Consider the following 23,607-nt stretch of genomic DNA (forward strand, 5'->3'; position numbering starts at 1 on the left):
CAAATGGTTTGGGATTTTTTTAACTGTCAGCGGAGTAGGGAGTTATTGCAAAGGACCATCTTACAACAACACTGGCCTTTCAGATATTTAAGGCACTGGGGCTAATGCAAGCCTTCTCTGTTTTGCCCCAGGTTTGGCTGGCTCAGACATATATGGTGTACAGAAAGGTTTTCATCTCTGTAGGTAGGCACACGGGTGCATCTCTCTCTCAGAAGCATGTTCTGATTAAAAACTTACTGTAGAGCTAATGTCAACCCGGACTTCTACATCTGTTTACAAATCAGAAAGGAGCAAGCACTAGACTTATAGCTATCAAATGGAATAATCTGAAGCATGATTTTTATGACGGTGTGCACATTGTAATATGCACCAAGCTGGGAATGGCTGTGGCCTGGCATAAATTTTCTGGTTTATGTGGGTCTGATGAAGTTGTTTATTTTCAGCATCATAACACTGTGTAAAAGCAACAAGCGAGAGTCAGCTGAAATCATTTGAGTTGCACGCAGTAGAAATTTGATCTAATGCCTGAATGTGGGTTTACCATTTACTTGCTAACACATTATGATGAATACATAATTTCAATTAGGATAGCTGTTAAAAAAATACATGTTGTTATCCGTAAACTGTCTTAGTTAAAAATTCCTGGATAAAAAAGGCATTGGTATGTAAAATAATACAGTACCATGTTTTATTATTTTAACATGGCAGTTAATCATTTGCCCACTATAAATTTGATTTTGGTTTCATATCAGGTCAGTCATGCCATTGGCTTTTTAATTAACTAACCAACCATCACACTAGGAAAATGTGTAATTTTATGGGTGCATATAAGTTAACTGAATATAAAAGTTTATTTGTTTTTACTGATGCCAAGTGAAAGCAGTTTCATTGTGAAAGTAGAATAAATTGATGCAGCTTTTTCAGATCTGATTATGAGAAATGGCTTCCCATTCCAACTTGTTAAAGTTAAACCCTCATAATACTGTAGTCACGGCCAGAATATGGCAGGCTGTAAATGAGACAGGATTCTGGAAAACATTCAGGCCATTGGAAAGAGCAATGGATGTTACTTTAAAAATGAGAGTAATGGACACTCCAGCAATAGACATCCAAATACACTTTGTATTTCATTCGGTCTAGGTTACAACTTGCCCATTGGGAGGAGTGAAGGGGATTCAAAGATGTATTTGTCCTTTGAGTGGGCAACTGGAGAAGCTCTGCCCCTTTCACAGGCAGAATCTCCAGGGGGTGCTGAGGCTCAGTACGATCACTTGTCATCTTTGATATCACGTAAATCTGGCAGCTCACACCCTGTTAGAGCAGTGATGTGCAGTGCCAATGCACGCCGCCTCTCCGTGCTCATTGGCCAGATCTCATGCCCAGTGACGTTAGTGGAATGTTGGACCGGACTCGGGAAGTGTTGGTATCGCATTAAGATGAGGTCATGCTGTGTACTTCTTGTCCCCTAGCGCAGGACTAACCAGAATTGAGGTCTCTTTGTATCCTGGTCAGTAAAGGAAATGTGTTTGTTGGTAATGGGTGAACTTTAAGGAACTTAGCTTGATTAAACATGTTTTCTACTACTCCCATTCTCCCAATAATAAATCCATATCATGTGTTTCTCTTTAGAAACCAGAAAAATGGCAACAAAGGAGAAGCTGCAGTGTTTGAAAGATTTCCACAAGGACATCCTCAAACCTTCCCCTGGCAAGAGCCCTGGCACACGTCCTGAGGATGAGGCAGAGGGGAAGCCACCTCAACGGGAGAAGTGGGCGAGTAAGATTGACTTTCTGCTGTCTGTGGCTGGTGGATTTATTGGTTTAGGCAATGTCTGGCGGTTTCCATATCTCTGCTATAAAAATGGCGGAGGTGAGTATCTTTCTCTCTCTCGAATTCCTGCTCGTTCATCTATACATTTTCCCAACCATCCATCCTTCCAACACTAGCATTAAAGTGCCTCCCACATATCTAAACACTGAACTAAGCATAACAATCTCTTTTCTCTTTCCCAACCCAAGAAGAAATCAGCTTGATTACTTCATAGTTAATATCCAACTCTGTTATGAAATTACCCAACAGTCTTGATATTAACTTAAATATATATATATACATTCATTATATGAATCAATATTCTGAGTGTAAACGTAGAATAACTCCAATGAATGGTGCTACTCCAAATTCATATCAGTGCAACTGAGACAAAACTTAACATTTCTTAATTAAAAATAGTACTTTAGCTTAAATGAAATCAGAGTATTTCTAATCCTCAAAATCATAGGTGTTCACTTCAAAAGGAATGAAAATATCCTTTCACTGCCCTGCTCTACACTCCCCTTATTTAGAAATAACAAGGAGAGCATCCACACTACCAAGCCAGTTATTTCAAAATAAGGAGCTGGTTATTTCGAAATAATAACTCCTGCTTTCCTCAGGGAATAAACTTATTTCAAAATAGTAATTTCAGGAGGTATTATTTCAAAATAAATTATTTTGAAATAATTTCCTAGTGTAAATATGCCCACTTTGATTTGTAACAATTCTATTTTTAATCTTTGAATAGGAGCAATAGTAGTATTGTTATATGGGTACATAAAGCTATCACATTTGTTTCCTTGTTACATAGATCTATTGTAGCACATCTGTATTATTCTACATTTTGAATAGAGCCATGCTCTTAATCTCTATTGTACATCATTGTGTTTTCTCTACAGGTGCTTTTCTTATACCTTATTTCATTTTCCTGTTCGGGGGAGGTCTTCCAGTGTTTTTCCTGGAGGTGGCACTAGGACAGTTTACTTCTGAAGGAGGAATTACATGCTGGGAAAAGATCTGCCCTATTTTCACTGGTTAGTTATTTTCCTCCCATCTCATGATGCAAGACGCACAGTTAACGAATGCAATGATATGGAAGTGCTCGCTGGAAATGTTCAAAACTGCTGTGCTAGCTGCACTGATGGCAGAAGGTGTTATTAATGGGTAATTTCCATTTCAACACCCAACCGTGCAAAGTGCAGAATGCCTTTGACTCCCATTTTTTCAACACCGGTGCCCTGGTTCATCACAACCTTAAAGCAGAGGTGGGGAACCTCAGGCCCAGGAAGCCAGATGCAGCCCCTGGACTTGGCCCATGAGGGTCAGCCTCCCCTCCCAGTACTGGGGAGTCCGCATTGGCACTCCAGCCTCTCTCCTCCCCTGTTGTCTCTCTAGTGCAGCTGGCACACAAGGCAGGGCCCCCTAGACTCTGGTGTGGGAGGGAAATGTCTTTCTCCTTCTCATGGGCCATGTCAGTGAGGGCTTTTTTGTTTTGTTTTTTTGCTTCTCACTTGTGTGTGGCCCTTGACTGATTTTTTCTGTGAGACCCAAAAAAGGTTCCCCACCCCGCCTTAAACATTTGCCTAACATTGCTACTGTGTGATTTATGCATGAGTGCAAATGCCTTGCCAAATAAGGATGAGATTATTCAAATGCTTCCCATCGCGTAGCAGGGACTGACAGTCAGTGCAGGACCTGAAGCAACGTGTGTGTGTGGGGGGGGGGGGGCGAGACTGGCTTCGCACCCCTGGAAGGGGCAGGGCTGAGAGTGGAAGGGGCAGGACGGAGGGCAATCAGCCTTTAGTGCCATCCCAAACTGTGGCGCACTCCCCCTACCAGCCCTCAGAGACAGGTGGAATGGTGGAGCAGTGCTGTGGTGCGCCAGTGGCAATTCAAAGGGGTCTGAGGCTCTGGCCACTGCTGCAGTAGCAGTGATGGGAACAGGGTGCACTGACCCCCCTTGAAACTCTGGGCCCCGAAGCAATTGCCTGTTGGTAGGCCTGCCATTGTGAATGTCTTTAAGTGCTTTGCTGAGTTGAGACCAAATGCACTGTGGGGGAAATTCGCCCCCGGCCAGCACAAGGCTTATGCACCAGTTAAACTGCACTTAAATCTTTAGATATCAGGGCCTGATTCTAGAAAGGGACTCTCAATGATTTCAGTGGTCTTGGACTAGGTCTTTTAGGTATGCCCTTGAAGTGTTTTTGTTTTGTTTTGTTTTGTTTTGTGCTTAAAAGCAGGGAGTAAGTATATTCCCTTCATGTCCTCCAGCACCGCTGTTAGTTATAGTAGCTGACTATATGATATTGGTTCTTGTAAAAGTAGAAATCTGAGAGTAAAAAGGAGAAATCAAAGAATTGATTTTTGTTCCTGTTACCTGACAGAAGTGCCAATAAATAAGAAAGAAATTGCATGTTGTGCACTAAACAGGCTCACAGCATGAGGCTGTGCAACCTGTGAGTAAGAGAGAGGTGATTTCACACTGTGTTGACAAGAGCTGGAGAAGGTAGTGTTCCATTGAAATACTAGGTGACCAGAGTATTTTCCATAGTCTCATACCCTTCTGCGAAAGTGTCTTTCCTAATGTTATCCTGGACTGAAAAACAAGCTCTCTTTGCCATGCAAAACCTTGCCATTAGCATCATAGCTATATTGCATGCATAGCTGGAATTTGAATGGCTTTCTGTGGAAAGATTCAGGCATATAGCTTTTGTGGGAGTGATTTCAGACTGTGGAAAAGAACTCTGGCTGTTATTATTTAAAGGACCTTAGCCAACAAATGAAGAAACACTTGCCATTCACAAGAATTGTGCTAACGCCACTTTGAAATTTAATGGGAATATAAAATTAAAAGCACATTGACTGTCTGCAGAGTGACTCTGGGAAATTAACAGACTTGCAAGAATTAGCTCCTGTTAATGATGAGTGATTACGCTGAACAGAGATGCACTACTCTCCCTTTCAAAATGTGAGTGGGAAATTGACTTAGGCTTCAATTTGTTACAGTTACAGTGAGCAGTATCTTACTATTTGAAATGAATGGAAGTAAGGGTACGTCTAGACTACCGCGTTTTGTCGACGGAAGTTTTGTCGACAGATACTGTCGACAAAACTTCCGTCGACAAAGAGCGTCCAGACACATTGAGTTCTGTCGACAAAGCAAGCTGCTTTGTCGACAGAACTCCGTAGTCTGGACGCAATGTTACAGGCAATAGCACCTTCTGTCGACAGAGTTCTGTCGACAGAAGGTGTTATGCCTCGTAAAATGAGGTTTACCAGCGTCGACAAAACTGCTGAGTTCTGTCGACGTTATGTCGACAGAACTCAACGGTAGTGTAAACGCTGGTATAGTTTTGTCGACAAAAGTCCACTTTTGTCGACAAAACTAGGTAGTCTAGACACACCCTAAGATAGTATACAAGTAACTAAGTAAGATAGTATACAATGGGTCAAATTCTTAGCTCTTATACTGAAGTGGAATTACCCTGATTTACATCCCTTTCTTTTCTTCCCCTTCTTTCATTAAGCCATAGGGTTGGGGAAGAAGGGAATGTTCTTACTTTAAATGAAAAATATCCTTGGTATCCTTGGAAATGAAATCTGTGTTTCTAATAATACAGCTAAGTGAACTGTACAGTTTGGACTGAAATGTAGAATAGATTGTACACACTAATGGGGGGTTTTGAACTCAGTTCAAAATTCATTCTTGGCTGTGGAGAATCATATTGCAATATGGCTTAAAGTTGTGCAATATAAGGCAGATCTGCCAAGTGTTGAGGCAGTATATCAGGAAGCATCTGTCATATAAGCACGTTTGGGATGTTAGATAGCGTGTAAATGAATAGTCGTGTAACTGCATGCTCTCTTAGCACAGGGTCGGCAACCTTTTCAAACCAAAGAGCCAAGCTACGTTAAAATTCAGAATATGTGATCAACAAAGAGCCACTTAAGAATGCCCATTTGCATGACTGAAAATATACTACTTAATAGTATTGATAATTGTCATAATGATGAGTAATAGCATACATGAAGCATTGCACTCAGACTTAATTTAATGGGACTTTTGCTGCTGCATATTTTCACACATTTCTTTGAAGTTTAAACCATAACTGGTCAAATCTAGCTTCATGCAGGCATTCAGGCTGTCTTCAGTCAATCTTATGGCAGGAGGCTGAGGATGTGGGAGTACAGGAGTCTGGGTTGGGGTATATGAAGGGCTCAGGACAGGGGGTTTGGGTGAATGATGGTCTCAGGGCACAAGATTGGGGTGTGTGGGGGTGCAGGAGTGTTATGACAGTGGGCTGGAGATGTGATGGTGCAGAAGTTTGGGGATATGGGGGTGAAGGAGTCTGGGAATGTGGATGTATGGGGGGCTCAGGGCAGGAGGTTCAGGTGTATGATGTTCTCAGGGGTGGTGTGGGGGGGGAGGAGGAGCAGGAGTGTTATGATGCTGGGCCCCAACTGGGGACTTGTTGGCCAGGCTTCATTTTTAAATAAAGTAAAATATTGTGTCCAGCACAAATGGTTTCAACATTGTCTTTATTTATGGTGGGTGTAGAGAACCTTTTTTGGGACATAGGCCACTGACCAACAGAAAAATCAGTTGAGGACAAGTGAGAAGCAAACAGAACCCCCCCCCCCCAAAAAGAACTCCCAACCCTCACTGATGTGGCCCCCAAATGAAACACCTCACTCCTCTGGTACTCCAGCCCCATGGGGTAGGGCGGGGGCAGAAGGGCAGAGAGAACTGAGCTTCTTTAAGACCTCGGGCCAGATTTACTCTTCTGGGGTTCCAGGATTATCGCTTTTGTGGGCCCCCCGAGTCTCTGGAGTGGGGCCAAAAATGAGGACAGGGCTGCCAGTGAGTGGGACAGGGATGGGGATGTTAGGGTTGCCAGATGGCTTCAACAAAAATACCAGACACACTTGACATTACATCACAATCTACATTACATCTTATTTAGAAAATACTGGACATTGCTATTTTCTCATTTATATTTTTTCAGTATGTTTCCCGGACAGAAAGCTCAAATACTGGACTGTCCGGTTCACAACCGGACACTTGGCAACCCTAGGGGGTGCAGGATCTGGGCAAGAGGTGGGGTACAACAGAGAGTGAGGGTGTGAGGTCTAGGTGGGAGGTAGAATGCAGGAGCAGGCTGGGAGTAAAGTGTCTGGCCAAGGGAGGGTGTCAGGAGCGAGGGAGGGTGCAGGTGCAGGCTGGGGGTAGGGTGTGTGGCCAAGGAGGTGTCTGAGCTCCCCCACAGACAGAGGCTGGTCCATGGCAGCAGCCCTTGTCCGTGTGGGTTCTGAGCTCCCTATGGACAGAGGTTGCTGGCATGGAGCAGCTTCTGTCCATGGGGAGCTTGGGTTCACTGTGGATAGAAGCTGCATTTTCACAACCTTCCCTCCCCCTCACTGTGCTGCTGTGGGGGAGAGCAGGTGGCACTGGGAAGCTGGTGTTGGGGGATCCAGCTTTTAAACCAGCTCGCCCAAGCTAGGGTTGCCAGGTGTCCGGAATTGACCCGGAAAAATCCAGTATTTTCACCTCCTATCTGGTAAAAAAAAAAAATTCAGAAAATACTGGACACTTAAAATGTCTGGTATTTTCTGATTTTTTTCCCAGCCAGAGGGAGAAAATACCGGACACCAGACAACCCTACACACAGTCAGCAATTGGGCCCGGGACCGTCCCTTCCCCACCCCCAGCCGCTTACCTGGTTCTACAGGGGAGCTGTCTGGCCCAGAGCAGGGAGGGAGGCAAGATGGCCACTGGCTGCCTGTTAAGAGAGGCAGAGCCCAGCCCCTCCTGTCCTTAATGGGGCCATCCTTTTTTTTTAATTTTTTAATTTTTTTTGCTTAATAACTCTCTAGGTCCTTTTTCTTTTTTTGCTCAACAACTTTGGTCCTCCCCCCTTTTTTCAACAACATTTTTTTCCCCAGGTTTTTTTTTGGGGGGGGGGGATGTTCGGTATTTTTGGTTAAACCATCTGGCAACCCTACCCCCAGCATCAGCTCCTGCCTGCCCTGCTTCTGCTCCCTCTGTAGGAGGCAGCCAAGGGGGGCGCAGGTGGGTCCACGGGAGCATGAAAGCTTTCTACCCTCATGCATCGGTTCCAGCCTACTCCTCTCACTCTCCACGCTGCTGCCTATCAGAGGTAGCAGCTCAGGGGGAAGGGAGGCAGATCCAGTCCTTGTAGTGAGCTGGCTTTTAAGCCAGCTCCTCACAGACACCAGCTCCCTCTCCGCCTCTTGCTGCCTCTGATAGGCAGCAGCATGGAGGGTGAGAGAGGTAAGCTGGAGCCAATGCGTGCGGGGGAAAAGCTTCGCTGCCCCCCCTCTTGCTTCCTACAGAGGCAGCAGGGGAGAATGCATGTAGTCAATAAAATTAACCAATAAGCCCAGGCTAATTGTGTAGTCATCTACACAATGATATCCTGAAAGCACATGCACACACATACCTCCCCTCCATATATTTTACAGATGATTATAAGTTTTGTCAGGAAAACAGTTTCTCTTGTTCCCTTTCCTAAATTAAACATTAACTGCTGAAAGCCAACCAAGAATCTAAACACTGGTGGCCAAAAGGTCTCAGAAGAAGGGTCTATATGCAAGCCTTTTGTGCCTTAGGTTAAATAAGGAGACTGGTTCTTCTCTGACACAGAAGTATACATCTGAAGTCATGCCAATGAGATTACAGTGGTGTGAAAGGAGTCAGACCCATACAATAGTTTCAGTATTTAATTCTGCCAGAACTGCATTCCATCACCTCCTTGATTGCCATTTTAAGTTGTGGAGGACATGGCCTTATCTGCCCATGACCCTGTGTTTAAGAACAAACATGGTACATTTTTTATTGTCACGTTTTGATAGCAGAGTTAAACATTGATGTTATTAGCAATAACAAGCACAAAGAGAATATTTTCTTTGTAAAAAAAAATCAATGATGGTAGCAAGATTATGCTTTAGTTATGTGTGTGCTATTTAATGGGAGCCAGTTTCCAATAATGATATAATCTGTAGTAGGATTTATATCCATAGAGCAGTGGTCCCCAACGTTTTGGGGCTGCCGGGCGCCTGGGGGCGGAGCCGCTCACGCACTGCGCGTACGGGGGCGGGGCCGCTCACAGGCCACGTGACTGGGGGCGGGGCCAAGCATGCACCGCACGCCCGAGGTCGGCACCGGCATGTGTTGCGATCCCGGGCAGGGGCTGCCCAGGTTCGGCGCGGCGCCCCCGGGGGCGGGGCCAAGGCCAGCGCCAGGGCCGACAAGGGCACGCGCGGCGCCCCTGGGGGCAGGGCCAAAGCCAGCGCCAGGGCCGGCAAGGGCATTCGCGGCGCACCCGGGGGCGGGGTTCAGGGTCGGCACCAGCACGCGCAGCGCAACCGGGGCCGGGGCCGGCCATGCGCCCGGGGCTGGAACCTGTCGCACGCCTGGGGGCGGGGCCAGCCCAGATTGCTCCGCGGGTGCATGTAAAGGGCCCAGCGGGCGCCATGGCGCGCGCGGGCAGCGGGTTGGGGACCACGGCCATAGAGTATTAAAAATAGCTGCAAAGGCCTGAGATTTCATTGTGTTTGAACAATAAGTGACCATGATGTATGTGTCTTTTTTATTTATTTTTAGGAATTGGTTATGCTTCCATAGTGATTGTGTCCCTTCTGAACGTGTACTACATTGTCATCCTGGCTTGGGGAGTGTACTATCTGTTCCAGTCATTTCAGAGCATCCTACCTTGGTCACTTTGTGATCAGAAGTGGAACACACCTACTTGCGTGGAAGACACTCTCAGGAAGAACAAAACACTCTGGATGTCACTGAACGTTACAAACTTCACTTCTCCTGTCACAGAGTTTTGGGAGTAAGAACATGCATTATTATTTTATAGCACTTTATTGAAAGGACAGAATGATAAAGGCAAATAGCCTCTTCTCTTGAAACTCCATGGGGAATTTTAGATAAGGGGAAATGAATAGACCTAGCTTGGAGGCCTGGCCATTATCCTGACTGTGTAATTGGTGGCCTGCTGTTAGAGAAGGTACACTGGTGCTGACCTCAGTGTGAGATAACAGCAAGCCAGCATGCTGAATCAGGTCTAGGCCATAGTCATTTTTTAATGGCCAACTCTTTGTGAAACATTAATCCTGGTCAGTCCTTAGGGTGTCCTATCCAAGAACAAACAAGACCCAACTGTTCTAGCTTCTGAAATCTTAATCTGACGTGGTACAGCTGTAAAAATTCCACCACAAAAACAAACCAGCCTCAGAAGATTACTTTCGAAGTAACATTAAGGATCTAACTTGAACCCACAAAAGCAAGTGAAAACTTGTACTAACAGTAATGTCTTAATTCTTGTGACACCTGAGTATTGCTGCACAGGAGGATAAATTGAGACCTATTGTAAGGGCTGCCACTCCATAGATTTTCGTAAACCTACTGATTTTGACCTGTGGTATCTGAAATAGCTCAGACGTCTCAGATCCTTGAAAAACAAAGGACAATGATCAGTGTTAATACATGACAATCAGCCTGGGTTTTCCATCATACAATTAATCGTGACTTTTTTTGTTTCTGGAAAGAAGTGAACTTCTAAATCTTACATGAAACTTCTTGAAGGGATGGGAATAGGCAAGTAGGCACACCCCAAAGGCCCAGATTTGCAAAGGTATTTAGGCACCTGATTTAGGAATTAGATGCCTAAATACTGGTGAGAATCTGGGCCAAAAGATAATTGTATGTAGTGTATGTAAATGCGTAGGTTCACCCAATGGACTACAGTCAGTCCCCATAAACCTGACCTGGGTTGAAAGGATTTTGGTTTTGTTTTCTATTATGAAAAATACCTATTCATCTCTGGGGTGGGATTCTCTGTGTCAAACATCAGTTTGGAACGTTTCATTTACAAGCACCTTGCGTGTGTCTAGACTGGCAAGTTTTTCCGCAAAATCATCTGCTTTTGCGGAAAAACTTGCCAGCTGTCTACACTGGCCGCTTGAATTTCTGCAAGAACACTGACGATCTCATGTAAGATTGTCAGTGTTCTTGCGGAAATACTATGCTGCTCCCATTCGGGCAAAAATCCTCTTGTGCAAATTATTTGCGCAAGAGGGCCAGTGTAGATAGCACAGTACTGTTTTGCACAAAAAAGTCCCGATGGCTAAAATGGCGATCGGGGCTTTTTTGCACAAAAGTTCGTCTAGATTGGCACGGACGCTTTTCCGCAAAAAGTGCTTTTGCGGAAAAGCGTCCGTGCCAATCTAGATGCTCTTTTCCGAAAATGCTTTTAACGGAAAACTTTTCCGTTAAAAGCATTTCTGGAAAATCATGCCAGTGTAGACATAGCCCTTGAGAATAGGGGTTTACGATAGAAACTATCACAGACTATTAATTATGGTTTTGTAAGCACAGCTGTTGTTGCCTTTCTCACTTCCTTCCTTGTAAATACACTTTCTAAATGCAAAACCAATCACTTACTAACCTGGCAAAGAAAAATGGCAGTGATGTGAAACACTGTCCCTTGTTGTAGGTTTTAGTGATCATTTGTCTTGCACTCACCTTGCAGTTTGCAAGCTCAGAGAAGAGACAGTGTTTTGCCAGATGACTGGAGTTTATCAGGCTTAAGCGTCTTGCCACAATTTCTCCTGCATTTCACATTATTAATTGTATTTGCACAATCTGAATGGAGAGGCACTTCTGCAAACAATACATTTGCATAGGCATCAACAAGTTGCAGAATAAAAGGGAATGCAAAGAAGATCTTTATAATGTAAGACCTTCATGAGCTGTTTCAGAGGAGATTCTTTACTTGTGTGGCTTGCCCTGATAAGTTTAATAGTAAATGTAGCATTTGCTTCTATCCCAGCTTGGCTTCTTCAAGCCACTTAAATTCCAGTTTAGCTCCTTGAATCAGCCTGAACCTACTTCTATATTTTATAAATAAATGGAATCCAGTCACCACATCAGAAATGCTATCCACGTTGCAAATATTTGGCAGGTTTATGTTTGGAAAAATAACCTTAGGAACTGGGCTTAAACTTGTAACCCAAGAGCTGAAGATGACGGTAATGTAGAGTAGGTCTTGGACCATCAGGTGATCAGTGTAACTGATAGAGTGCATCCTGTATTACCAAGTTTCTGTGTGCCATTAGCACTGAGTTTCTGTGCTAAGTGACAGATGCGTTCCCAGCTTGGATTTCCTGGAGAGTGGACTTGTCCCTCTAAAGAGGAGGTGGATTGAAGTGATTTGCTAGACAGACATTCCACACCAAGAAGTCAAAGACCAACTGAAACGGGACAAACAGCAATCTTCTAATGTTCCTAACAAATCAGACTAAAGGGGTCGTGCAAACACCTAAGCATGAAGAAGGAGTTTTTGTGTCGTGTGCATTGCCTTCTCCTGACATCTAGCTTCTTCTCCTCTGGCAAGGTTATACAAGAACAAGAGGGCTACGTCTACACTGGCCCCTTTTCCGGAAGGGGCATGTAAATTTCAGCAGTCGTCGTAGGGAAATCCGCGGGGGATTTAAATATCCCCCGCGGCATTTAAATAAAAATGTCCGCCGCTTTTTTCCGGCTTTTAAAAAAGCCGGAAAAGAGCGTCTAGACTGGCCCCGATCCTCCGGAAAAAGCGCCCTTTTCCGGAGGCTCTTATTCTTACTTTGAAGTTTACAGAATAAGAGCCTCCGGAAAAGGGCGCTTTTTCCGGAGGATCGGGGCCAGTCTAGACGCTCTTTTCCGGCTTTTTTAAAAGCCGGAAAAAAGCGGCGGACATTTTTATTTAAATGCCGCGGGGGATATTTAAATCCCCCGCGAATTTCCCTACGACGACTAGTGAAATTTACATGCCCCTTCCGGAAAAGGGGCCAGTGTAGACGTAGCCGAGGTGAAGGAAAGGCAGTGCTCTCTGGTGCTCCGCTTTGGTAAGAGCTGGTTGGGGCACTTGGCTCCAGAAGGAGGTGGGCGTTCTCCTAGCCAGGTGCCTGGGGCTCTTTTGCAGGCTGCTGCACTAAGCAGCAGGCAGGTGCAATGGGCTGGCTGGGGAATCCCACATCAGGCCAAGGACTGTCCGAGCTCCCAGAGGGCACCCATTCCTACACTGCTTGTTGCTTGCTGTTCCTCTTCCATCACTGCCACAGCTCGCCTGCCTTCCTCTCCCTCCTGGCTGGTGTGGGGAGGGGGCAGAGGAATCTGTGACCCATGCAGTGCGCTTTCCTCTTGTCCCCTGACAGGGGCACAGCAAGCAGCGCTTCAGCCCCCGCCCTTTGCCCTCCCTAAAGGATGCCCTTGCCCCCATACTCCCTTCTACAGATATCAGACCCCTTCCCTGAACACCCTCATACCTTCAGCCCCCCTGCCCTGATTCCTTCAGCCCACCACACACACCACAACCCTCTGTCCTAAGCCCCTCCTCACCCCCCCCAGCCCAGATTCCTGCACCCTCTACACATCCCCAGCCCCTGCCCTGAACCCTCCCTATGTCCCCTACTTCGCAACACCCTGCCTAGACCCCCTGCATTGCACCCTGCCCTGAAATTCTTTAAAGGTACTGTCATATTGCAGTCCCCAAACCCCTTCTCAGAGTGACCCCTGAGAGAGGGGGAGGGAATACAACAGTACCTATAAGAAATGTAAGTTACTTTAACCCCTGACAAGAACATGAAAATAGCTACACTGAGCCAGAGCAATGGTGCAGCTAGCCCTGTATCCCATCTTCTGACATTGGCCAGTGCCAGGTGTTTTAGAGGGAATGAACAGAACAGGGCAATTATCAAGTGATCCATCACCTCTTATCCAGTCCCAGCTATTGGTAATCAAAAGTATAGGGACAGCCCAAGCATTGGGTTCTGTCTCTGACTATCTTGGTGGGTAGCCATTGATGGACCCATCCTCCGTGAATCTAATTCTTTTTTTGAACCTAGTTATACTTTTCTGCACATGTAGAACAAGGATGACTTGTCTCAGAGGGGTAGCCACATTAATCTGTAACTTTAAAAAAACAAGTAGTCCTTTAGCACCTCAGAGACTAATCAAAATATATAGAATCATAAGCTTTGGTGGGCAAAACAAGTGAGTTTTGCCCCACGAAACACTCATGATCCTGTATATTTTGCTTAGCCTCTAAGGTGCCACAGGACTACTTGGCACTCATACGCTATGTCCACACTGCAGGTTTTTTGTGCAAAAATTGCCTTTTTTTGCGCAAAAACCTGCGGATCATCCACATCTCAAGCACGTATTCTGTGAATAGCTATCAGAGCTTTCTTTCAAGAGAGCATCCATGCAGTCTGGATGCTCTCTAGTGCAAAAGCACATCACTTTTGCAATGCGCTTTTGTAGTGTGGATATGCTCTTACGCAAGAAGTTTTTTTGGAAGAGCTCTTCCGCAAAAAGCTTCTTGCACAAGAAGCTTCTTGCACAAGAAGCCTGCAGTGTAGACGTAGCCATAGAGTATATCTGTACTTGAAGCTGGGCAGCTGGAAGCCCAAGAATCATAGGCTACGTCTACACTGGCCCCAAATTCCGGAGAAGGCATGCAAAGCAGGTAAGTCAGAATAGGGAAATCCGCGGGGGATTTAAATATCCCCCGCGGATTTAAATAAACATGTCCGCCGCTTTTTTTCCGGCTTGGGGAAAAGCCGGAAAAAAGCGTCTAGACTGGCGCGATCCTCCAAAATAAAGCCCTTTTCCGGAGGATCTCTTATTCCTACCTGAAAGTAGGCCCCAAAGTAGGAATAAGAGATCCTCCGGAAAAGATCCAAACCTGAAAGTAGGAATAAGAGATCCTCCAGAAAAGGGCTTTATTTCGGAGGATCGCGCCAGTCTAGACGCTTTTTTCCGGCTTTTCCCCAAGCCGGAAAAAAAGCGGCGGACATGTTTATTTAAATCCGCGGGGGATATTTAAATCCCCCGCGGATTTCCCTATTCTGACTTACCTGCTTTGCATGCCTTTTCCGGAATTTGGGGCCAGTGTAGACGTAGCCATAGAATTATAAAATCATAGATCTGGAAGAGACCTCAGGCGGTCATCAAGTCCAGCCCCCTGCCCAGTGCAGGACCAGTCCCAAATAAATCAACCCAGCCAGGGCTTTGTCGAGCTGAGACTTAAATGCCTCTAGGGATGGAGATTCCACCACCTCTGTAGGTAACCCATTCCAGTGTTTCACTACCCTCCTAGTGAAATAGTTTTTCCTAATATCCAACCTAGACCTCCCCACCTGTAACTTGAGACCAATGCTCCTTGTTCTGCCATCCATCACTACTGAGAACAGCCTTTCTCCATCCTCTTTGGAACCTTCCTTCAGGAAGTTGAAGGCTGCTATCAAATCCCCTCTCACTCTTCTCTTTTGAAGACTAAACAAACCCAAATCCCTCAGTCTCTCCTTATAGGTAATGTGCTCCAGCCCCCTAATCATTTTGGTCACCCTACGCTGGACCCTCTCTAATGTGTCCACATCTTTTCTATAGTGGGGGGCCCAGAACTGGACACAATATTACAGATGTGGCCTCACCAGAGCCGAATAAAGGGGAATAATCACTTCTCTGGATCTGCTGGCAATGCTCCTCCTAATGCACCCTAACATGTCAATAGCCTTCTTGGCTACAAGGGCACACTGTTGACTCATATCCCACTTCTTATCCACTGTAATCCCCAGGTCCTTTTCTGCGGAACTGCTACTTATCCATTCGGTCCCCAGCCTGTAACAATATTTGGGATTCTTCCATACCAAGTTCAGGACAATACACTTGTCCTTGTTGAACCTCATCAGATTTATTTTGGCCCAATCCTCTGATCTGTCCAGGTCACTCTGGACCCTATCCCTTCCCGCCAGCGTATTTATCTCTCCCCCTAGCTTAGTGTCATCTGTAAACTTGCTAAGGGTGCAATCCATCCCCTCATCCAGGTCATTAATAAAGACGTTGAACAAAACCAGTCCAAGAACAGATCCTTGGGGCACTCCACTTGAAACTGACCGCCATCCTGACAACGAGCTGTTGATCAGGACATACTCATACCAGCTCTGATTGAGCTACTGCACTAAAAATAGAGTGTAGCCATGGCTGCACAGACAGCTGGGCAGGCTACCTGCCTTGAGTGCATACCTATGCCCTTGGATGGGTCTGTATGCAATGCGGCTTACCTGTCCTACTACCCATGCTGCTGCAGATTCATTCTATTTTTAGCTCTCTCATTGGAGGAGAGCTAGTTGTGAGTACATTTCCTTGAGCAGGGAATCACACTCCCTACCCCAAAGTGCAGCTATATCCCTATGGGCAATTCTTTCTGCACTTGGTAGCCTTCTTAAGACTGATAGACTTGGTAGTCACACTCAAACAGCCATGTTAAACATCATAGGTCAAATATTTCTCTGATTTGAATGGAGTTATGCTAAGGAAGTGTTTGGCTCCAGAATACTGTTAGTTTGTGCACTGTTATTCCTTCATGTGTTAACCCATACCATCACTAAACAAGCTGTATTTAGAACTGACCACACTTACAGGAGCAGTAAAAAATACTAAGACTTTGTTCCCTTTCTATACAAGAATGCTCATATTAAAGACTTAAAGTATTAATGGAGAACTTTCAATATATCATTTTTAAGGCCAGGCCAGACTTTGTTCAACACATTATTTTACTCTCTATTTCCCCCCAGTGCCCTAATCCTTCTTTGATAAAAGGCAATGTTACAAATCAGTCAGGTTTCTTAGGTAAAAATAGACCTGCTGCCGGATGCTCTGCCTTCAGAGGCAATGCCATCACTGCAGGTCAGCTATCAATATAGGATGGGAAAAGCCCAATTCCCAGGAAGTGCTTTACCCTGGGAAGTCAGAGGAATACCATCTTCTTATTCTGCTTGCCAAAGTTCACTCAGCCTTGGGAATGAGATCATTGGCCCTTATGTTTATTTTTAAAAGCTCGTGTAACTGTCTTGATCATATATGCCAAGGTCAGGTCAGGTCTACACTAGACCTGGAAGGTCAGATTAAGATACACAAAATGCATAGCTGGATTCAGTTTACCATAAGTCAAGCTTGGAGCACTCTTCACAGAGGGAGGCCAATGGGAACAAATGCTCCCGTTGACTTGGCAACCAGAGCTGCCCTCAGTGTTTGATTTAGCAGGTCTTAACTAGACCTGCTAAATCGAATGCCAGAAGATCAATCTCTGGTGCGGCAAGTGAAAATGTAGCCTAAGAATGAATTTATCATGGGTGAATTAAGGAAGGTAGACACAGACTTCTCTCAAGACATACAATAACATAATTTGTGATCAATTAACAATAAGTTGCATTGTCAGTCTTACTAGTCTTGTTAGACTTTTTGAGCCTGAATTTTAGAGGGATTTCTACAATAGATTTCAACAAGGTTTTCCCCTGAGCACCTTCACTCCCTCCCTGCCCTGCCCATTCACACTTTTTGAGCCCTAACATATACAGGGATGTATTTTACACATGCAGATGCTAGCATTTATGTGGCCTAAAAGTTTGTGCAAATGCTAGTTGTATATGCAATACATAAGAATGAAAATAAGGCTTTTTTCCTTAGGAGCCAGTCAGCTAGGTAGTATGTCACCTACAGTACATTTATATTTGCCACTGAGTGCTCAAGCATTAATAGTCATATAGAAAGCCCACAATGGTGGAAAACAGGCTATTATCGCATAACTGAAGGAATCCACACTGCTCTGCGGTACAGTTAATACCTATTGTTTCTGAAACTAAATGCCCTTTTCAATATGGTAAATGGATGTGGTTACCTTCATCACTAGTGTGTGCTCAAGCTGACACGACACTGATATAAATGATCCCACTGATACATTAGCCTCTTCATGCTGAATGGCATGTCCTCTTCCCTATGCTGCTGGACCTACAGTGGAGCCTGACTTTTCAGTTCATCTGAATTAACATTCGGTGGAAATCACATGCTTGCTTGAGCAGCAGCAAAAGGGGTTTAGCAAATCTGGCTTTATCTCAGGAGACTTACATCTTGCTATCACATGCTTTAGGTCTTATTTCTTCAGATTTTATTGTAACATTCTGAATATTAAAGTCTTACAAATGCAGTAATGTGAAAAGGGTGAGTATTATGGGATAACTCCCATTAAACAAGAGCTCTGATTGGCTTATACTGACCAACTATTTATAAATGGCTGATAATCAGCAGACCTTGTTCATCCAATTCCAAGAAAGCCTGTCACATGTTCCTAGCATGTAATGCTGAGGAAAGCAAAACAAAACTAAACAAAATCTGACTTAGTCTTACGTGTCCTTAGAGGCAAACAAGATTTATGAAATTGCGTTCCCTGTAGTGAGTTCCTTGCACACCTGATTACAGGAATAGTTGTTATTGCTTGTTCTATGTGAAAACTACTTTCACTGTCTTAGTATGAGAGGTCCTGATTGCATTCATGTGATTAATTGTTATGGGACACCCTTCAAAGACAACCTAACTCCTCTCATTCTATTTTGGAGTACATTCTGCAACCAGTTACAGCTCTTATTATTACATTCTTTGTGGTACAGGCAGTCCCCGGGTTACATGGATCCGACTTACATCGGATCCCTACTTACAAACGGGGTGAGGCAACCCCCCCCCAGCTGCTTCCCCCCAGCAGACCAGGGAGACGCGAAGCTAGCGCCCTCCCCCCCCAGCAGACCAGGGAGACGTGAAGCTAGCGCCCCCCCCCCAGCAAACCAGGGATACGCGGAGCAGCTTTTCTCAGCAGACACCTCAGCTTGAGAATAAAGGACTGAGGGAAGTGAGGTGTGGGAGAATAAAACTGAGCTCTGGAGAAATGTTTGGCTAGAGTTTCCCCTACAATATGTACCAGTTCCAACTTACATACAAATTCAACTTAAGAACAAACCTACAGTCAGTCCCTATCTTGTACGTAACCCGGGGACTGCCTGTATTAATCTGTTTGGGCTCTGTGAATAAAAGCTCAACGATCCATGTGAAACGCAGGATCAGATTCCCCAAACGGTTTGATATTAGAATGCATGTATATTGGGGATAGAATACATCATGCAGAAGTGCCATTCCGTTAGCTCAGAGAGTTTAGTTGGCTTAAGTTTGGAGTGATCATGGGGCTAGGTAGCCAAAGGAATAATGCAGGTTTGTCCATATCACCAACTGTCTGTACTCAACCCGGGAATACAATTACAAGGGTGTTACTGATGCAGACTGGTATGCTTCAGTTTCAGAAATAGGTGGGTTTTGATTGCCTGACATAACCTGTTGTAGACACTGTAGTGGTGTGTGCTGAACTCACTCTTTGAGGTATTATACCTTTGCAGGATGGCTGAAGACAGCCAGGGTGCACATCAGACTATACACTTTCCCAGTCTATACCTGGGAAAAAGCTACCTGACTCCTAACAGGAGATTCTCATCTCCGCCATAGACTGTGGGTGGCCCAGAATCCTGGGTCACATTCTAGGTAAGATGGCTGTCTGCTTTTGTATCTATATTAGAAAAACAAAGAGTAGTTCAAGAAACATGCCAGATACACAAGGCAGGCCTGAGGTATGGGCGAGCCGGGCAGCTGCCCATGGCGCCAACATATGGAGGGATCCTGATGGCAGCTGTAAGAGGTGTGCGGCGTTCCATATAGCTGCTATCAGGCGCCGCGCGCCCAGCTCCTGCAGCGCCGGCCCCATGGCGCTGGCCAGCAGCGCCCTTCCCCCCATAGCCATGGGGCTCTGCATGGCCTGGCGCGCACGCCAGCAGCGATAGCCGGGCCGGGCTGGGCAGCACATGCGCCGTGCGCACTGGGAGCGGCGCTGTGCGCCCAGGCCCGGGACGCCAAAAGGGCTCAGGCCGGTCCTGCAGATACAGTCTTAGCTACATACATTCAGAGATCTCCATTTTCCAAAAGGAAAAAGACTAGCCTATGTTTTCTTCCTTCAAGCCATGTTGGCTTATTAGTAGTAGTTCATTCCAAACTGCCTTTAAGCTTAGAAAATCTGTGCTTTATCCAACCACCCATACTACCCCCCGCTCCGCAAAAAACCCCAAACACTATGGCTACGTCTACACTGGCCCCTTTTCCGGAAGGGGCATGTAAATTTCACTAGTCGTCGTAGGGAAATCCGCGGGGGATTTAAATATCCCCCGAGGCATTTAAATAAAAATGTCCGCCGCTTTTTTCCGGCTTTTAAAAAAGCCGGAAAAGAGCGTCTAGACTGGCCCCGATCCTCCGGAAAAAGTGCCCTTTTCCGGAGGCTCTTATTCCTACTTTGAAGTAGGAGCATAAAACTGAACTTTGTCTCCTCCCAAATTCTTCATTTTCTCTTTCCACATACACACACTGGACCAGAGCCTGTTGACTCCAGTGAGTAAGGACTCACTCATATGATCAACGACTACAGAATTGTTCAATTGTTGGTTACTGTAGGGTTGCTCCTAATTACTGAGTAGCTACACTGATTGGGGAGAGTCTGGTCTATTGAGTTCTGCTACTCTTTTTCCATAGCACCAAACACACACTGAAATGTTTAAAAAATGTAAAGCATTTAGTTCTGAGAACATACACAGACACTTGCTTAAATTATCGTAACAATTTTGCAAGTTAATATTTTTTAAAAAGATAACCTTTTGGGGGTGACTCAGCTGGTCAGTTTCTCTTTATTATCAAAAAAGTATAGCACTTTTAGGCCATGGATTTATTTATTTATTTATCTCACTGGAACAAAAAACAGTAAGTTTGATACTCACAGTGGGAAGGGACACTTAGTGCATGTGGATTGCTATGATCTCTCTCAGTTTTATAAATGTTTTTATCCTAATCTGTTTATATTACCCTTGTGTATTTCAACTGCACGTGCAGACACACCGGACAGGCAATGTGCCTTGCACTCCTCATAGTAGGTACAGGATGCCTGATGACTTTCATAGGGCATGTCTACACTACAAAGTTAGTTTGAACTAACGGACGTTAGTTCGAACTAACTTTCATAGGCGCTACACTAGCGCTCCGTTAGTTCGAATTTAAATCGAACTAACGGAGCGCTTAGTTCGAACTAGGAAAACCTCATTTTACGAGGATTAAGCCTAGTTCGAATTAGCTAGTTCGAATTAAGGGGTGTGTAGCCCCTTAATTTGAACTAGTGGGAGGCTAGCCCTCCCCAGGTTTCCCTGGTGGCCACTCTGGCCAACACCAGGGAAACTCTTCTGCCCCCCTCCCGCCCCTGGACCCCTTAAAGGGGCACGGGCTGGCTACGGTGCCCGTGCCAGGTGCAAGCCTGCCAGCACCCAGCCAGCAGACCCTGCACCTGGCACGGATCGAGCCACCCACCCGATGCCCCCAGCCCTCCCCCTCTTCCCGGGACCAGGCTGGCGGCTCCCAGGAGCTTGCCCGGGAGCGCAAGAGGCGGGCACCCGCCTGGGCTAGTGCAGTCATTGTGGACCTTGTCCACGATCTCCGCACTAGCCACAGGAAAGTGGCCGTCTAGGGCAGGAGAGGTGCCAGCCTGGCCACCCAGGAGCAGGTGTGCAAGAGAATCAAGGGTGTCCAGTGAGACCTCCGACCCTGAGCCCTGATCTTACAATGGCCGTATTGGGTCAGACCAAAGGTCCATCTAGCCCAGTAGCCTGTCTGCTGAGAGCGGCCAACACTAGGGACCCTGGAGGGGATAGACCGAAGACAGTGACCAAGCCATTTGTCTCGTGCCATCCCTCTCCAGCCTTCCACAAACATTGAGCACGGACACAACTCCTACCCCCTGGCTAATACCACTCCATGGACCCAGCCTCCATGACTTGATCTCACTTCCTTTTAAACTCTGTTCTAGTTGTAGCCTTCACAGCCTCCTGCAGCAAGGAGTTCCACAGGTTGACTCTTTGCTTTGTGAAGAACAACTTTCTGTTACTAGTTTGAAGCCTGCTACCCATTCCTTTCCTTTGGTGTCCTCTAGTCCTTCTTTATGGGAACTAATGAAGAACTTTTCTGTATGCACCCTCTCCACCCCACTCATGCTTTTAGAGACCTCTATCCTGTCCTCCCTCCATCTCCTCTTTTCTAAGCTGAAAAGTCCCAGTCTCTTTAGCCTCTCTTCATATGGGACCTGTTCCCAACCCCTGATCATTTTAGTTGCCCTCCCCTCTCCCAGCCTCTCTCTTCCCCTCTTCCACCTCCTTTTCCCAGTCTCCCCCAGTTTTGTTCAATAAAGACAGATTCCATTTTGGAAGACAAGTTATCTTTATTTTGTACATCAAGAAGAGGGGCTAGGGAAGGGTAAGTGGAAGGAGGTGAGGGAGGAATGGGGCAAGAGCCCTCGATGGGGAGGACTGGGCTGGCTCTGCGGGCTTCTGGGGGTGGAAGCTCTCCTGCAGCCCCCCAATTGCTCCCTCTCCCCAGATGGCAGCCTGTGGCAAGTGCAGCCTGGCTGATGGCCGAGTGGTGTGATGTGCCCAGTGTGGGTAGTCCGGGCAATCCAAGCCAGGACTGCTTTGCAAGCGGGGCACCCCTGTCTGTCCGGGGTGGGGGCCAGGACCCTTTAAGCACAGCCCTCGGCTAGCCTGAGAAAGCATCTCCATGCTCTAAGTTCTTCTCTGATGCCCTGCCGGCACTGCTTCCGGCCATCCTTAAGCCCGGTTCAGGGTCCACTTAATGTGGACATGCTAGTTCGAATTAGCAAAACGCTAATTCGAACTAGTTTTTTAGTCTGGATCCGTTAGTTCGAATTAGCTTAGTTTGAATTAACTAATTCGAACTAAGTTAGTTCGAATTAACGTTGTAGTGTAGACATACCCATAGTTAGGCAAAAACCAAAGCTCTGTGGCATTCTTTCACTGAACAAATTAGTTTATGGGCAACGTCCTACAGTTCCATCACAGCCAAACTTTTCACTGACGATAGTGAAAAATGTTGCATGATGAGTTCAGAATTTGGCCCACTGATTTCAGCAAAGTTTTGCCTAAGTAAGAAAATAGTAAAAACTGAATTAGGACTTCAGGATTTTGTCCTTTATTGCAAGTGTAAAGTGAGCTATAACCTGCTCATATTAGAAAAAGTTAATAATATGCCGCTTGGAGTCTGTACATTGCCAGAGTAAGAAAGGCAGCAGTTTTATTTCAATATTTGTCCTCACCCATTGACAATGACAAAAGAAAGAAGTTAGTAAAAACTTGTTCATGTGATGCTCATGTTTTTTTACCTACCAAATAGGAATCTGTGTTTATTTTCTAACTTGAATAACCAAATGAAGTTTTCCCAATCTCCTTGGTCAACTAAACAAGGCCATACTTGAGATGACACTGACTACCCCTGGCATTCATTAGTAATGTTTGCATGCATCTAAGCCAAGATTAATGAAAAGGGTAACAAAAATTGTAACAAATCCAGGCTCTGCACTGCAATCCAAACTCCTCAATGTGCTAATTTGACACCCACTGTTGTCTCTAATCCCCATAATGATAGTCATGGTAACAGGCTGAAAAGAAAACACTGATGTACTGTGGCTTTTTGAATGTCAGACATTATAGGTGATAATGACATATAAGTACGCAATGGCTTCAAGGTTGATTTGATAGAACTTCCACTAGCAGTCTGGCTTCCATCTCCATGGAATATAATAATAGCAAATAACTTCAACACTTACAACATACTTATATGATCATTAGCTTCCAAAAAGAGGTTGGTCAAGATGCATGTGGCTAGAGGGATCCTACAGACATCAGACAGACCTGGAACTTAATCTTGAAAACCCTTAACTCATGGATAATTATGAGTTAGGCAAGTACATATTCAGAGACTTGGAACTTTATAGTGCAATCAGTCCAATCATTACCATAAAGAGT

At 45.4% G+C, this 23,607-nt stretch overlaps 1 protein-coding gene across 5 annotated transcripts in view; it reads left to right on the forward strand.

Annotated features, from left to right (window-relative positions):
* Nucleotides 1-23,607, forward strand: part of SLC6A6 (solute carrier family 6 member 6) — an 89,491-nt gene that overhangs the window by 32,230 nt on the left and 33,654 nt on the right. For all 5 annotated transcript variants that reach the window (XM_006132857.3, XM_006132856.5, XM_006132855.5 and 2 more), the window contains 3 exons: nt 1,630-1,869; nt 2,712-2,846; nt 9,437-9,671. In XM_006132857.3, the coding sequence (XP_006132919.1) occupies nt 1,641-1,869; nt 2,712-2,846; nt 9,437-9,671 (599 nt within the window). In that variant the 5' untranslated portion in view covers nt 1,630-1,640. The remainder of the gene's footprint in view (nt 1-1,629; nt 1,870-2,711; nt 2,847-9,436; nt 9,672-23,607) is intronic.

Source organism: Pelodiscus sinensis, chromosome 11 (assembly GCF_052426305.1).
Source record: "Pelodiscus sinensis isolate ZL-2025 chromosome 11, ASM5242630v1, whole genome shotgun sequence".
Taxonomy (NCBI): domain Eukaryota; kingdom Metazoa; phylum Chordata; order Testudines; family Trionychidae; genus Pelodiscus; species Pelodiscus sinensis.